General features: G+C 37.1%; 2 protein-coding genes across 2 annotated transcripts; one reads left to right on the forward strand and one right to left on the reverse strand.

Annotated features, from left to right (window-relative positions):
- Window positions 1-88: 88 nt before the first annotated feature.
- On the forward strand, window positions 89-8,324 carry LOC135471709 (large ribosomal subunit protein mL46-like). The gene is made up of 6 exons (XM_064751029.1): window positions 89-182; window positions 3,382-3,607; window positions 4,308-4,444; window positions 4,961-5,103; window positions 7,362-7,496; window positions 7,883-8,324. The coding sequence occupies exons 1-6, from the start codon at window positions 98-100 to the stop codon at window positions 8,030-8,032; spliced, it is 876 nt and encodes a 291-aa protein (XP_064607099.1). The 5' UTR covers window positions 89-97; the 3' UTR covers window positions 8,033-8,324.
- Window positions 8,325-13,234: 4,910 nt separating this feature from the next.
- On the reverse strand, window positions 13,235-16,017 carry LOC135471608 (ribosomal biogenesis protein LAS1L-like). The gene is made up of 2 exons (XM_064750899.1): window positions 16,007-16,017; window positions 13,235-14,931 (listed from the first exon to the last, which is right to left on the reverse strand). The coding sequence occupies exon 2, from the start codon at window positions 14,855-14,857 to the stop codon at window positions 13,337-13,339; it is 1,521 nt and encodes a 506-aa protein (XP_064606969.1). The 5' UTR covers window positions 14,858-14,931; window positions 16,007-16,017; the 3' UTR covers window positions 13,235-13,336.
- Between the last annotated feature and the right edge of the window lie 66 nt (window positions 16,018-16,083).

Below are 16,083 nucleotides of genomic sequence, written 5' to 3' on the forward strand. Positions count from 1 at the left end.
GTTACAGCCGGACTCGTACCTTTTACGGAATAAATTGCCGCCATTTCATATATCAGAGGTCTTCATTGGTCCACTGAGCCCATATGTCTGTTGCATCATGGCGGCATCCTTTGTGCTGTCAACAAACGCGAGACTTCTCTCCAAGAGACTTTTTATTAATGGAAGAAAAGCTCTGAAGAATGGTAAGACTGATCACTAGCAGTAACGGTCGTAAGCTGTCTGCTGTCTCTTCGGGAACGTAGTTGGGAAGAGCGAACTTGAGTAACCATGTAAAACGTAAACATTGATGTGTCGAAAACTGGACGCTGTATTATTACAAATCGTGCCTGTCAGAAGAACCCATAGTTCAGTATCAATCCACTCTCACTGGGACCGATGGCAGTAGCTGGACAACTGCTGATAAGTTAATTTCCAGGACCGTGATTAACTTTGGCACACATGTATTTTCATTTTGTGTTGTTTCTTTTCTCACAATTTCGATTGCTGTTTTCACTTGAACAGCTGAATGTAGCTAGCTCCGGAAGACTGTGCTGTGCTGTGCTCTTTCATATTTGTACTGGCGCTCCCATAGTCATCGTTGACTGCCATTTACCGCTAAAGGATGGATTGTCAAATTTCGAATAACAGTCGATTACTAACTCCTTTATAATCCATAGTGCACCTGACTTAAAATTAGAGATGTTGATCATCCCAAAGGTAAATATTCATCATTAAAACTTCATCCTCTCATTTACGAATTGGCCATCATCTACACACATGCGTCTCCAGAGAGGTGGATATGAAACGGCTGAACCATACCGGCCTCATTTGTGGAGGACATGCATGTCAAAACAACAGTTCATGCTCCAGTTTGGTTCCCAGATGTGCGAACCTTAATGCGATTTGTGCCATCTAATATCAAGGGGACTAAAACCAGCCAGCAGGTGGTCATATAACAACAAAAGAATGCCATAACAAGCATAATTGAAGGAGGAGAATAAGGGAGGGATGGTTTTGTATCCAGCTGCCTGGACCATGCATACGCACCGAGTAGATGGTGACCATTTCGCAAATGGGAAGTGAGCGGAGAGGTTGAACTTTAATATATATGAATGGATATTTATCTTTGGGATAGTTGACATCTTAGGATTATTTGTGTTTGGAAGCACCTACCTCTCAACAACCATGCGCCCAAAATATCACTCATAACACAGTAGGGGGCCTCCATGGCTGAGGGGGTTAGCACACCAGCGCGAGGCACTGACCCAGGAGCCTGCCATCAAAGCAGTAGCTGTGAGTTCAGGCTCAGCTCATGCTGACTTCCTCTCTGGCCGTACGTGTTAGGCTTGTTAGCAACCTACGGATGGTCATGGGTTTCCCTAGGGCTCTGTTGGGTTTCTTCCACCATAATGCTGGCCACTGTTGTATAAGGGAAATATTTTTGAGCACAGCAGGAAACACCAATTAAATAAAAAAATAAATGAATACTAGGTTGAAAGATTTCTAAAAAATAAATTGAACGACATGTATTTTTGTGAACAAAGTTTAATGATCTAACATTTGACATGTCACATCACTGTAATGTTTTCTTTGCCTGTAAATCAATGGAAAAAAAATGTGATAATAAGCTAAAGGCATTTAGCCTAAAATAACCTTGAGCATAAAGGCATTTTCGGTTTTCAATGGTATTCCTACAGATGCTTATTTCATTTTTACAGTGTCTATTCCCTTAATGGCAGAATGTATTTATTGAGCTTTATCTGTAGGTAAATTTGGTAATTCAGCAAGGTAAATGTCTTCCCGCTCCCTAATTTTCTATCCAGAAATTTACTTACTTTGGTTTAACTGCACCCATGAATGTCCCTATGAAGCAGGGTAATGCTCAAGAGAAAGACACCTGATGTTTATATCCTCTGAAGGACTGCTGTGCAAGGTATCTTAATCTGACATTAAATATTTTTTATATTTTTTTTCAACCCAGTTAAAGTTTAGTGAAACTTCACCTCGACACAGCTTCAGCGCGTCTCTGTTATCGAGAGCCAGGTGACGTCACAATTACTCTAGCTCTCTAACGTCGAAGGCATTTTCCATATAATAGTCTAAGCAATAGCCTATGGCAGATAAAAGTTGTGGACTTTGGCAATGAAGACCCAAGTCATAAATATACTTTTCCCAGAAATTAGACATAGTGGAAGAATATTTCTTCCACCGCTTGAACTGTTACAGTAGATACAGTAGGCCTACTATATCATTTACAGGGAGCTCCAGTGACCCTGTTTCAATAGCTTAGCTGCAGATGCACAACAGGGGTGTTCTTGGTTCAAGTCGAAGGGTCTGTATGGGTTCTGCTGGTGATTTTGATCCCTATTAAATGTTCGCAAAATTACAATAGCATTGTTTTACAACTACATTCATGCTATGGTCTGAAACAAATGGAAATAAATCTTAGCACCACTGAGGCTGGGCTAGGCATTCGACTGTTGCTGGATTTTATGCTACAGTTTTGTACTGGTGGCTTCCAAGATAAGAGCGGTGCTAACCTAGTTATCGTGGACGTCAGAGTATGCACCTTGGCTTGATCATGGTGTTTCAATAAATTTACTTAATTTTATAAAAAAAAAAAAAAATATACATCCCTTTTATGCGAGAAAGACAAAGGAGCAAAATTTAAATTTTTCAGATGTAATAAATTCAAAGAAAAAAAAAATATCTGTAATAAGATTAATAAATTTTAAGTGTTGTACGGTGAGATGCCGTCATCTCATTCCGATAAACCTTCAGCATCCCTAATGAAGTTTACACAGGCTCTGATATTTTTGATTTAGAAACTGCTGACTAAACGCTAAAATCAACTGATTTTACGTTTGTGGTGGTCTGTGAATGATACAGACCTGCGCGACATTACTTTGTGAAATGACCCTTCGGCTACATGTAACTAAATCGTTGTAAACGATCTCAAAATGATGTCTTATGCTGTTGTTCTGTGTTATTATATGTCACTTATTGTACTGAATGGGTAAAGGCTATGTCACAGCTTAGGCCGCGCAATCTGATCGCAATGCGTTTGATTGAATAAAATTCTCAACATGGCTGCCTCAACTCACACCAGCCATTTATGCAGTATTGTCATTTTGTTCTACATGTTATTTAGTGAAATCTCATTAAAATAATAAACCATAATACTTACTAGATAGCTTGAGTATCCTACTTTCGATTGAAATACATTGTATGTTTTAGCTTGGTGCTGTCTTGTCCTTTTAAATACACCGGACCAGTAATATGATTGTCCATCAACTCAATATAAATGAAGAAAAACTATGACCAGGATAATTTTCAGGTTATGTTTCGGTTGACTGAACATAATATTCATCAGTCCTGCTACATTTTTGCTTTAAATTTCAGTCACCAGTTCATGTAGTTTTTCACAAGCCAGCCCAAGCCCAGCTGTTCCCCCTCCTGTAGTTGGAAGTCAAGGATGGCAACTTTGGAGTGCTGTGTGCATTGAAAGGCCAGCAGTCATTACTCAGCCTATGACAGACCTGGAAAAGGCATATCTGTCAGACCTTTTACAGGTGGAACATGAACACAGCTACCTGTCAGAACATGAAATACGCCATAAAAATGATTTGTAAGTGTTTTGTAAGCCAAAAACCATACTGTTATGTCATGGGTCAAAATGTTTGATAATTTGAAATGTGTGGAGTGATGTCTTCCATTGTAATTAAATTAAGGCAAGAAATGTGTTAGATACTGTTTACAGACATTGGATGGGAAGTGGATAAAGTGCATCAAACAGTCATTTATATGTCTGAAATTATGAATATTTGCATGATATTAACTCAACTTTGTCATCTTAATTTGAAGTTGTCATTTTCTTTGAAAAAGGGCATGAATGACTGAACATTTTGACCCCTGTATGTTACATTTGGTACCCAGATGTAACATTTTGATAAAATTTGTGTTGCTACCTCGCTTGGCATTCAGCCTTGAGAGGTTAGCGCAAGGAAACCGCACTGGTTGGCCAGGTTTCCGTATAATTTGACTTAGTCGGATGTCATGCCTGGTGTCTTTGGCATGATACTTCAGTGGCTGCACAGACAAGAAGACACAGTTTATGTACACACACCAAATGATTCCTCTCCGTGAAATGACTGCAAAGTTCTTAAGTATGATGTATTACCCCAGGCATACATACATGCATACCTACGTGTACTCCATATATTTATGTTTATCCTGTGATTTAGGATTAGATGTTTGCTCCTTCAGAATACATGTAGATATGATGTGTAGATATCAGTTGTTCATGTGACATGTGTGATTCTTTTCAGATTAAAAGCTGAGCAGAATCGCATGCAAGATGATGTTGGGGATGCAGACATAGATTCTGTGAAACAGACTGCACTTGATCAGGAAGATGTTTGGGAATCTGAATTCCAAGCTTTTACCCCAGCTGATAGAATAACTGGTGAGGACAGTAGCAGACAACCATATTAAAAGTTAAAGAGCACAATGCCCCAACAGAGATGACATCTTTTACTCGCAAACTAATTAAAATCTACAAAAACTGAAGATGTCTGTACCCTAATTCTTCAACCTTTTCAGCCACCAATATTTTGAAACATTCTGAGAAAATCTGGATAGTTTGATGTGATTCTTTATTGACACAAACAAATCATTTTTGGTGGCATTTTCATAATAATTGCATTAATAAATTCCACTGAATAAAGTACTTTGGTGGTTGAAGATTGATAGTATGTGTATTTCTAAACTTCACATTATTGAAAATGAACGTGATAACTTTCTTAAATATAATTTTTGGATTCCATTATTCTGCTGGATGCCATTAACAGGTTCTTTTGGAACACAGCCAGACATTAAGGCATTTGCAATGATAAATTTACCTGTACGTTTGGCAGGTGTGTGGTTGATGATCATAAGGCCACTTATTTGCCTGTTGTTACTACATCATTTCATTTTCCAGATGCTGATAGGAAAAATGATATGAAGTCATTGAGACGAAAGTTGGACAGGAAGTTGTTTTTTATCATCAAACAGAAGCTTGGTGACACAACTAATTGGGTTTTACCACAGGGTTATTGTGCACAGGGGGAGTCCTTGAGACAGGTAAAATTGAAGTTTAAGATCTTCTCATCACATGTGATTTAAATTGTTCTATTTATAACATCATAAATGCAATTGTTCATACCTTAATTTTACCTTTCTAAACGTAAAAGGGGGCACCCCCCCCAAACAAAAACAACTTCTCATCACATGTGATTTATATTGTTCTATTCATAACATGATAAATGCAATGATAAATGCAGTTGTTCATATCATAATTTTACCTTTCTAAAACATAATAGGGTGCATCCGCCACTCCCCAAACAAAAACAACTTCTCATCACATGTGATTTATATTGTTCTATTCATAACATGATAAATGCAATGATAAATGCAGTTGTTCCTATCTACATTTTTTGTAGTTTGTTGTCCAGCATTTTTTCCAGGATACATTAGCTTATTTTAAGATGCAGCATATTTACATGGTTTTCTGGCACATTGAATAAAATGATGGGCCGAAAATTTGAATAAACTGATGAACTTGTATGACTAGGTATTACACACAGCAAAGAAACAATTTCATAAGCAATATGGGAATTTCGAGTTCGAAATCTTGCTATGTTAAAGGTATGAACAATAAATCTGTATCTTATAAAATGTTATGCAACTTTTGCTCACAATAATTTTTAGATTACCAGTCTTGCTGTCTTTGGGAGGCACATTACACCACTTTCCTGCAGAAACTTATGAAAGGTTTCTTTTCTACTTTATCATTTTGATGAGATTTCACCAAATAACAAACTGCACAAATGGCTGGTGTGAATCAAGGCAGACATCTTGAGAATTTTATCCAATCAAACACATTGCTATCAGATTGTGTGGCGTAAACTGTGACATAGCCTTTTCCCTTTCACTCCATGAAGTGACATATGATAACACAAAAGACATCATTTTTAGATCATTTACAATGAATTAGTTACATGTAGCCGAAGGGCCATTTCACAAAGTGTTGTGGGGCAGGCCTGTATCACTTACGCAAAAATTAATTGCTGTGTTATTGCGTGTAATATTCAACGAAGGTATCACAAATTATGTCAGACAGTAGCATACTGTCTTTCCAAACTGTATTCATCTCCCTGTAGACCCTACTCCTACTTGGACACGCTTTTCAAATTATACAAATACATTTTTTTGTCGTTCATTTTACCGTTTAGTCAGCAGTTTCTAAATAACAAATGTCAGTCAATGAAAAATTCATTAGGGATGCTGAAGGTTGATGGGATTGAGAAGACGGCATCTCACCGAACAGTGCTTAAAATAATTATATCTGATGATATGATTTTTTTTCTCGAGGGTTTATGCGAAATGAAGAATTTAAATTTTGTGTTCTTAGAAACCATCTCCACAAAACTGAAGCATAACATTCAGAAACAGTCGAATCCCTAGATCATCCTCAGTGGAGCTTAAATATATTTCCCTTTGTTTCAGAATTGAGCATTAATCTAGTTGTACAACACTCTTATTTTAATTTTGTAAATATTGAATTGGGGTCAAAATCACCAGCACAACCCCCACAGACTAAAAATATAGACGATTTTCGGCGAGAAAAGAACATTTTGAAGCTTAGATGACCCTAGTGATGATTTAGGGTCATATAACCCTTCATTTATCCATTTTTGGTACTCTTTTAGCGTATTTACGAGTTCTACTGGGGTGTGCTGCTGGACCGTCCTGGCCGTGCATCTGCAGACTACTTAAACTGTAAATAATATAGCAGGTTTATTGTATCAACAGTTCAGGCTCTGGAAGAAATATCCTTCCAGCTTGTCCAATTTTTGAGACAGCTTTTTATCACTTGGACCGTCATCAACTTTTTATCTGCAATAGGGTACTGCTTTGACTATAACATGGAAAATGACTTTGCCGTAAGAGAGCAAGAGTAAATGTGACTCTTGCTTTCGATAATGGAGATGCACTGAAGACGAGGTTTCACTAAACTTTTACTGTTTTGAAAAAAATCATTCACAAATGCTTAGTTTCTCAATTTTCTCCATGGTCTGGTCAATATAATGAAGGTATTTGCAGAACATTTCTGACAGGTCATATGGTACACTATTACCTTTTTGTACCTTCAGCGATAAAAGAGTTTGAACTTGAAACTTACTTATTGATGTATTATGCTGAAACCTTCTCCTGTAAATGGCAATGCCAGTTTGGTTTCTGATACTCCTTTCCAGGAATGTTTAACAGATTTATACATGGTTGACATGATCAGGATAATTTTGAGTCTGTAAAAAGTTTGGCTGTGGGTATGATTTCAGGCAGCTGAGCGAGTGCTACAGACTCAGGTGGGCCCAGTCGCCAAAGCTATCTTCATGGGAAATGTTCCATGTGGGTTTTACAAGTACAAGTTTCCATCCGCTCTTCAGACGCAGACAAAAAGTTTAGGTGTAAAGGTGAGATAAGTCATTGTATTATATCTGTTGTACAAGACCAGTTGATTCACCTTGATTGGGTGGAAAATTTATTGGAATTGATATCACAAGAATTATGGAATTTTTGTCACCACAGAATTATGATGGATTGGTGAATTAGGAATTGGTGAATGTAGGTTTTTTTTTATTAAATTGATCGTTTCCTCCTCTGATAATACTAATTTATTATATTACTACTTATTTACAGATTAATGCATTTATTAAACAACAATGAAATAAATAATATAAATTATATATATATATATATATATATATATATATATATATATATATGAATATAACAAGCTTGTATGTCCCTCTTTATATTGGTCTCCCAAATGATTTTATTTGTTTTGCTTTTATTTCAGTTATTTTTCTTCAAAGCCTATTGGCTAAATGGAGAGATTCAAAAGGGAGCTGATGTTGAAGATTATTTGTGGCTGACCAAAGATGAACTGTTGCAATATTTGAAATCAGATTATTACAAAACTATTAAAGATTTCATCTTTGAGATATGAACAGGATAAATTTTAAGAGTTTTTTCAAAAGGTCATTTTTTGGGAGGCTTTGCAGCCTGACAGGTGCTGTCAAAGCTCTTTTGACAGCAGTTGTAAACACTGAATAACCATCAATACCAGTTGGATGCTTACTGAAGACATCTATGTAATTTTTGCATAACAACCTGTTGTGTCAGTGAAAGTTTGTCATCTTACACGTGCATCATTTTATCTGAGTAATTTTATGTTTAAGTAATTTTAGACTGAACGGAGTGGAATTGTGAAGTAAAAGTTTATCATTGTGCTGTTTAATAAAAAAAATATGATTGCTCAGACACTTCAAGTCACCAGTGAATTTTTCCGCCACACTTTTATACTCCCCCCAGAATGTCGTGGGTTTCTCCCAGGCTCTGTCCAGTTTCCTCCCAATATAATGCTGGCCGCCGCTTATAAATGAGATATTCTTGAGCAAAACCCGTGCATTGAAATAGCCAGGGTGGCTATTTCTGTTTCCACCTGCTATACTGCTGGCCACTGCCATGTAAGTAAAATATTATTGAATATAATACCAATCAAATAAATTTAGATATACATTATTATTGCATTAATTGAGTGGGATTGTATGAATTGGTGTTAAACGCAAATCCGTGCTGATGTCCAACTCTTAAGCCCATTTACCCTTCCTTAGTTTTGCCTTCACTTGAACACCATGTAGAAACTTCCAAATGGAAAGTTAAGTCAGCAACCCCACTTCTGCCACCCTGGCTATTTCAATTCAGAATGGACATACCATAATACAGCTATCATCACACGATCATCTATGCATTTTCAGTGTATCACTGAAATATGTGAATTCAATTCCACCGAATACACCGTTTAAAGTGTCATGTTGCCAACTGGCCCTCTCACAGGCCACTAATGTAATCCATTGTCCAGTTCACATATTTTCGCAGCTTTACTTACAGCTGTATGTATGTCCTACCCTTTTACAGATGTATGTACATCCAGCCCTCTTACAGCTGCATGTACATCCTACCCTCTAAATGCTAAGGGCATCTGTGATCGACTATTACAGTGGGCTAGCACAGCACATTGACTGCCTCACACCAAAGCTCATGCCTTTCACCACAGCTCAAATTTTCTACCGGGTAAGGTAGCCTTTTTGTGCTCAACGTTCACCTAAACCATTGTTCTTACACATTTGTGGACACAATCATATCAAGATGTTGTTACTCGTGTTTGATACCACCTACCATAAAGTGATTTTACAGTTTCATTTTTGTACCTTCCGACCCTGAAAAAAGCAGTCATTCTGCCATATACCCTAAATAACCTAAAATCGCGTCCATGATGAAGTTACTCATTTTTCCAGATTCTAGGAATCTATTGATTTTAGAAAGGTGATTTGAGAGATGAGTAGGATGATATCCTACTGGGATTATATAAATTTTAGCACCAGAAGTAATATCTCTTGACATTTATTTGCCTCCAATAATGCTCTTTTGCAATCCAATTTTTAGGTCATTTAGGGTACACAAAACTTGATTAGCGTGGCCTTGTACGCGAGAGGAGAGCATTATGGTGGGAGGAGACGAGACGGGGCAAGGGGAACACCACAACCATCTGCCGATTGCATTGTTAAGATGAACACAATACATAATGAACATGCAGATTACTTGATAAATTCATGGTATTAGCATAAAATAACTTCCCCCTTAAGCTAGATATATAGCGTGCTTATATGTGCGTATGTACGTGTATATATGATATAAATTGAGACCCTTTTTCCATTCCCAGCCAGATCCTTTACATCATTAACAAGATAAATGTTCTAAAAAAAATGGGCGATTCACATTATATAGCAATCTTAATGGCACTACATCGGATTCCTGTTATATGAAGAATTTGTGGGAAGAAAAGAGGGTTGTAGCTTCAGAAATTGATGAAAATAAACCTCAACATTTAATTTAATTGATCTAGTGATAGATCTGATCAAAGAATAGAATCAGATTGAGCAATGTTTTCTTATTAAGCAAGTTTTTGATATTGGTGCACAGATTTCTGGTGACTTTTTCTCGAAAGTACGTAATCAATAGGCCGATATGAAGTAAAGGTTAGTTTTTCATTAAAAGCAAGGGCTGAGAAGTTTTGTATGATTAAATTTACTTCCGACCAGATATAATGAGGGAAAACAGTGTATCTTATTATGTCGGTTGTATGTAGTAAATTATAGAAGAAACGTGACAAGCTGAAGTATCGAGTAATATAAAACACCCCACGTAATATTTAATACTCATTCTTAAATGCATTAAGATACCACATTCAACGTACATAATTATGAATAATTGAAGACCAGTGACGTAAATTATAATAAATTGCTTTGATGTATTTCAGGTCTACGTCATCGTGCCTTGCATGCAAAGTGCTGGGACTAGTCCGTTAAATTACACTCTTTATTCATTTGAATAAACAGTTCCAATACAGCCATTTAACTGAAGTAAATTGACTTTTCCAAGGCTGGAATTCGTTTACTTTTGATCATTTGCCTGCTGTCGCACTATCGTCGCTGGTTGTGGATCGTATCGATTTATGTACACAATGTGGTGTAAGGGAGATAACTGTGAGAGAGCATGTACCATGAAACATCCATTGCCGGCAATAAGAATTTCTTACTTTGCTTTCTTTATTTTCTTCAATCCTTACAGTATGCATGTGTACATTTTCAAATCATGGCATTCTGAGGATGATAATCGGGTAAGACAAGGCCGTGACGCATCAGTATCAATTCTGCGACATTCCCCGTGTTCCACGTCTTTGTAGGCCTACACCTGTTCAAGTTTACAAGTGAAAGGTCGGAAAATGGGGAATTTCTAGAACATATAGAGGCTACCGCTGAACCGCGACAACACTCGCATATCTCCCGTATTCAATTTTTTAACAAGTCGGTTTAATCACTGGGAAATCATTTCAACAAAACTTTAACTTTTGCAGTTCCGGTACCGTAAATAAGGAATAAGATAACCCAACGTCATTATGGTAACAAGAAATTTGACAGACACAACTACCAGCAATTTCCGAAAATTCGTTATGGGTCGGCCGATTGGGAATGTAGACGGAAAACCCAGCACACTTTAAGCTAATTTGGCCAGCTAAATTAGCCCCTTCCTCATTTAAAGGTGGGGAAAACTTAAAAATTACATGAAGTTTAGATGAAAGAGTGCGAAAAATTAGTTGTAAATGTGGTCATTTACATTTTTTTCAATTTTTCTTTAAAGAGAAAAAAAGACTCTTGAAAATAATTTTTGTACGGTGGGTAATTGGGACCACCTTTTGGTGTATATTGTCTTTGTGTAATAATGTTATAAATTAGGATATACCACATCTTTAATAAATATATTTGCACTATAATTTGGTCTTTTCAGTTAACAAATGTGTTCAACCTAGATCTAGATCATATTTATATTTTTAATATATTCATAAATATGATCAAAATTCAGATTAAATGCACGTGTTTGACGAACAAATTTACATTGAAATAAATTTATTAAATAACATTCTCCTACATCGCATCCTTATTTACAACATTACTATGCATAGATGATATATACCAAATTGTGGTAACAAATACCCAACATACAATTTTTTTTTCAAATACTCCTTTCTTCTGAAAGAAAAGATCAAAAATAATATTAAAGACCATTTTTTGCCAATAAGATTTAATGCTCTTTCATCTGACTTTGGCATCATTATGTTTTCTTGTCCCTTGACATTCTCACATATTTACCTTGTCGAACGACCTAATGAATGTCAGAAATCTAACATATGAAGGTAGTAAGCCTACATTTAACACTGTTAGAGTAACTTTGAGCGTGCCTTAGTTTACACGGGGACAAATAATATTCGTCCCAGCTTCACCATATAAGTGGCCCACACATCTGAATACAACACCTCTATGATTAAACTGATCTTTTCTACGTGAATAAATTCGTGCTTCGATATTTATCAACTTCAAAATGCTCACAATTCAAGGGGAATAACTCAGATGTGCACATAATTGTCTCCCTTCAGTCCACCCAAATATAGGTTTGCTTAAACAGTCTTTTCCTTCTCCTCTAGCAAGAACTACCAACAAACTCAATCTATTAAACACATTAACCAGAGTTATTTGATTGTGGTAGTGACAGTGATTTTTCACTTACACATAAAAAAAAAGTTTTTCAAAATACTCCTTACAAACTAGTCTGCAACATTCAAAGGAGAAAAACACTGAAGAACACAAAGTCAACCCAAATCAAACAGTACTAACATGAACTTGCAAAGGCCTTGGTGTCCTGCAGTATTTAGCCTTGGGACCCTGGCGATATTTTTCCTTTGTGCCGACACAACAATATGACATATTTATTTGTTTGATTGGTGTACTCAAGAATATTTCACTTATACAACTGAGGTCAGCATTAAGGTGGGAGGAAACTGGGTGGGAAAACCCATGACCAACACTACATATTGAAGACAGCACTAGCCTATCATGTCTTTAGGGTTAATAGTTTTAGACCTGCTCTGTACTGCTTGGATAGCCAAGAGCAAAAGAATGATAAGAATTGTGTGACAGCAACTATTGTCAAACACCATTAGATGACAAAACAACTGCTTTGAGCAAACAGCAGTCCAGTAATCTGCTCTCTGTATGAAGTAAAATAAGCTGATGTTTTGTATGAAGTAAATAAGCTGATGTTTTGTATGAAGTAAAATAAGCTGATGTTTGCATCAAGTAAAATTCATCCATGTTTTTTTGTATGAACACCACAATCAATACTTTTTATTTATTTGATAGATGTTTTATGCCGGACTCTAGAATATTTCTTAATAGGACGGCGGCCAGCATTATGATGGAAGGAAACCAAACCCGAGGGAAACCCATGACCCTCCGCAGGTTGCTGCAGACCTTCTGCCGTATGGCCACAGAGGAAGCCAACATGAGGACTTGAACTCACACCAACACCAACTCACACCAACTCGCGCATTGAAGAAAGGGTCCTGGGTCATTATGCCTTGCTGGTGTGCTAAACCCCTAGGCCACGGAGGCCCCATAGCAGACCAAGAAGGTGTGATATTGTTTTGTATAGATTCACAAGACTTTCAACACAACACTACTAAAAGAAATAAGAAACTGAAAGCAAACAGATTCGACATCACATTTTATTTTTATTGAAAATATCACACGTGACTACTTCTTGACATGAAGATTCTGGCTGGTTTACAGACAAGCAGATGGATTGATCATTATGGTATTTCCCATCACAAATGTTGAGAGCCCTAAAGAGAATCTTAAAGAAGTTGAACAGATGGAGCAGGCCCTGATATCGGTTGGGGTAATTCTTTCCCATCTACAAATACACCATGAGAAGAACACATACTAATGTGTTCAGTCTGAACATCAGTGGAGCAAATGTCTTGAACATCTGATAAAATATGCTCTTTTAACTCCAAACTGAAATTTTCCAGCTTTTGATGTGGTAGCAGTCCAATTGGACTACTCTGCCAGTTTAGGCTGTCATTACACAGTTTCCATGGCACTCCATCAAGAAGGTGATGACTGGAGCGTTTGTCCTGTAGTGTGACTGGTGGTAAGTCCTTCACTGAGAAACAGGTCAGTCCTAGAGAAGGTTCTTTCAATTCACCTTCTGACTTGCCAGCATAAATTTTGACTAGTGACAAAATCTCAGATGTTGGTTTACCCAACTCACCAGAACTGCACTCTAAAAAATTTTGCACCAGGGTTGGTGTGTAAACACTTGGCTTTCCTAGGCATTTTTCAGCAAGAGGAGCAAATGAGACAGAACCGGCTCTTGTAAACAGGGCTCTTTCTGGCATTTTTTTTATTCTTTTACACATCTTCACATAGTTCACAATCTCATATATCCACCCTGCTCTGAACCTATTTGCCAAGTTCTCTTCCTCAGTCAACTGTTCACAGAGCATATCCAGCAATAATGGTGTGACTTGTAACTGATATAAGATCTCAAGAACTGGCTTCCAAAAAAGGATGATGTCATTCGGGAGATGGAGATCGTCTACAGAATTTAGCAACTCCAGTGAGGACTCTGGAAATCTCAATGCATTTAGCTGGTCAGGTGTTACAATTAAATAACCTTCTGACACCATGCAACTGATGACAAGATCCTTAATCTTTGGAAAAACATACTCCATTTTGGACAAAATTTGTCTAATACTGCTATCTCCTTGAACAGAAGCATTATTACTCAGACAGTTAAACTGGATTTGCATGAAATCAACAAGGAGACTCTTGACTAGGTCACTGTTTGTCTCTTTGTCCTCGCTGCCTGGGTTCTCGTCCATAGCCAGCTGCTTTTGCCAATACTCCTGATGTAACCAGTCCAGTGCCCACTCAACACCTTCTCTCAACAAATCAAGGGAAGGTAACTCTCCGTGTGTGGTATCGTGGCGCATATCAACTAACCACTCAGGAAGACCGAATTCAGCTGCCAGGATGTGAATAGACTGGGCATACTGCTTTTTCTGACCTTTCTCTGTAATGTGATTGACCAATCGAATCAAGGCAATGGCATATGACAGTTTCACATGATGCTCACTTGAGTGTAATTCACCTCTTCTTCTAAACTCAGCATCTTGTAAGGTGGAAGCAATGAGAACTGAAGTACAGTCAATTGCAATGGGAAGCTTGTGATGAGCTCGACATCGCCACAGAGCAACCCTGTTGATGCCATCACGTTGTGATGCTTCATCGTCTGAGTAAAGGCAGTGGTACCCCTTAAGAAACTCAGCACGATTTAGCCAAGGCAAGACCCTATCTGAAGATTTTGACATAGAGAGTTCTGATAATAACTTTACACAAGAAAAACTCTTAACAATGATGGTACGTGGATCCTAAGTTTTTAGATCTGAAATATCAAAACAAAAGATTGCATCAGATAAAAAATAAAAAAGTACCCTTTTGCTGCCATATGACTTTATCATCACATCAATGTTTAAACCATATGGCTTAATATTTAATTGATTTCAGAATGCTTGCATATTTTGGACCAATTATATACCACTCATGCAACATTACAGTCTTGCAGCATATAACACATGTATATTATTACCTTATAGTAAAGTATTGGGTGCTGTAACGTTGTAGAGTGATATCACATAATTGAAGAATCTGCTTTTCACGATCAACATTTGAGAAGTTGTTCAAAATAGTGTTAGCAGTTAAGACCGGTATAAACTTTAGTCTGGAAAGTCCATTAGTTTTGTATTAGAGCATGATTGGTATTTAGACTTAAGCCCAGCTTTAACTTTTTATATACTTTTGCACATCTAAACCCAATTCATCAACAAACACAGATAGCTCTAGACAGACCACTGATCCTAAAATCTTTACTTTTCCTGAATGAATATTTTTGAACTTTAGTTACTGTGGCCAAGCCACAAGTATTACAACAAGCCACAAGCAAAACAACAACATGTATCCTAGTCAAGAAAGATTTTTTAGAATGATTTCTTCAAATAAAAGTGAATATTCATTCACAAATGTCAGTGGTAGTTCTACATTGTATTTAAGTACTTGCCATTAAGAAAAATCCCAGAGACAAGCTCACATTTTCATGCTCTCTCTCAAAATGATTTGATAAAAGCTATAAACTTTACTGTTGCCTGATTTGTGTCGTTGTGATAATAGATTCTTCAATGAGCTCACGTCATATCATTTAACACGTGACAAAAACCTAAGCTTTACAACTCCCCAAACCATCCGTGAGTACTCAGCCTTAACCTGAAGGTGAACTGTCATTACATTATGCTCAGTTTTCGTGAAACCGCACATAAGCGAGTGCCCGTTAAATTACATTTTCCTTGAGTAGCCAATGATACAAAAACCAGCACTCAGGCGTGTTGACATTTTCATGATACATCATATTCACAACTCAACGTAAAAAGAACACTAAACGTTAGAAAATATCATCATAACCTTACATTCCTTTTCCACATGGTGTGGATGGAGCACTCGCGCCACAACAAATGGAGCACGGGAAACAATCCAATGCGCATGT

This window comes from Liolophura sinensis, chromosome 7 (genome assembly GCF_032854445.1).
Source record: "Liolophura sinensis isolate JHLJ2023 chromosome 7, CUHK_Ljap_v2, whole genome shotgun sequence".
NCBI lineage: Eukaryota > Metazoa > Mollusca > Polyplacophora > Chitonida > Chitonidae > Liolophura > Liolophura sinensis.

Excerpts from the sequence above, each read along its gene's own strand:
- LOC135471709 (XM_064751029.1), top strand. The coding sequence starts at position 98 with ATGGCGGCATCCTTTGTGCTGTCAACAAACGCGAGACTTCTCTCCAAG. Across the intron at positions 4,445-4,960 it reads CCCAGCTGATAGAATAACTG|ATGCTGATAGGAAAAATGAT; the intron begins GTGAGGACAGTA and ends TTCATTTTCCAG. Across the intron at positions 5,104-7,361 it reads AGGGGGAGTCCTTGAGACAG|GCAGCTGAGCGAGTGCTACA; the intron begins GTAAAATTGAAG and ends GTATGATTTCAG.
- LOC135471608 (XM_064750899.1), bottom strand. The coding sequence starts at position 14,857 with ATGTCAAAATCTTCAGATAGGGTCTTGCCTTGGCTAAATCGTGCTGAG.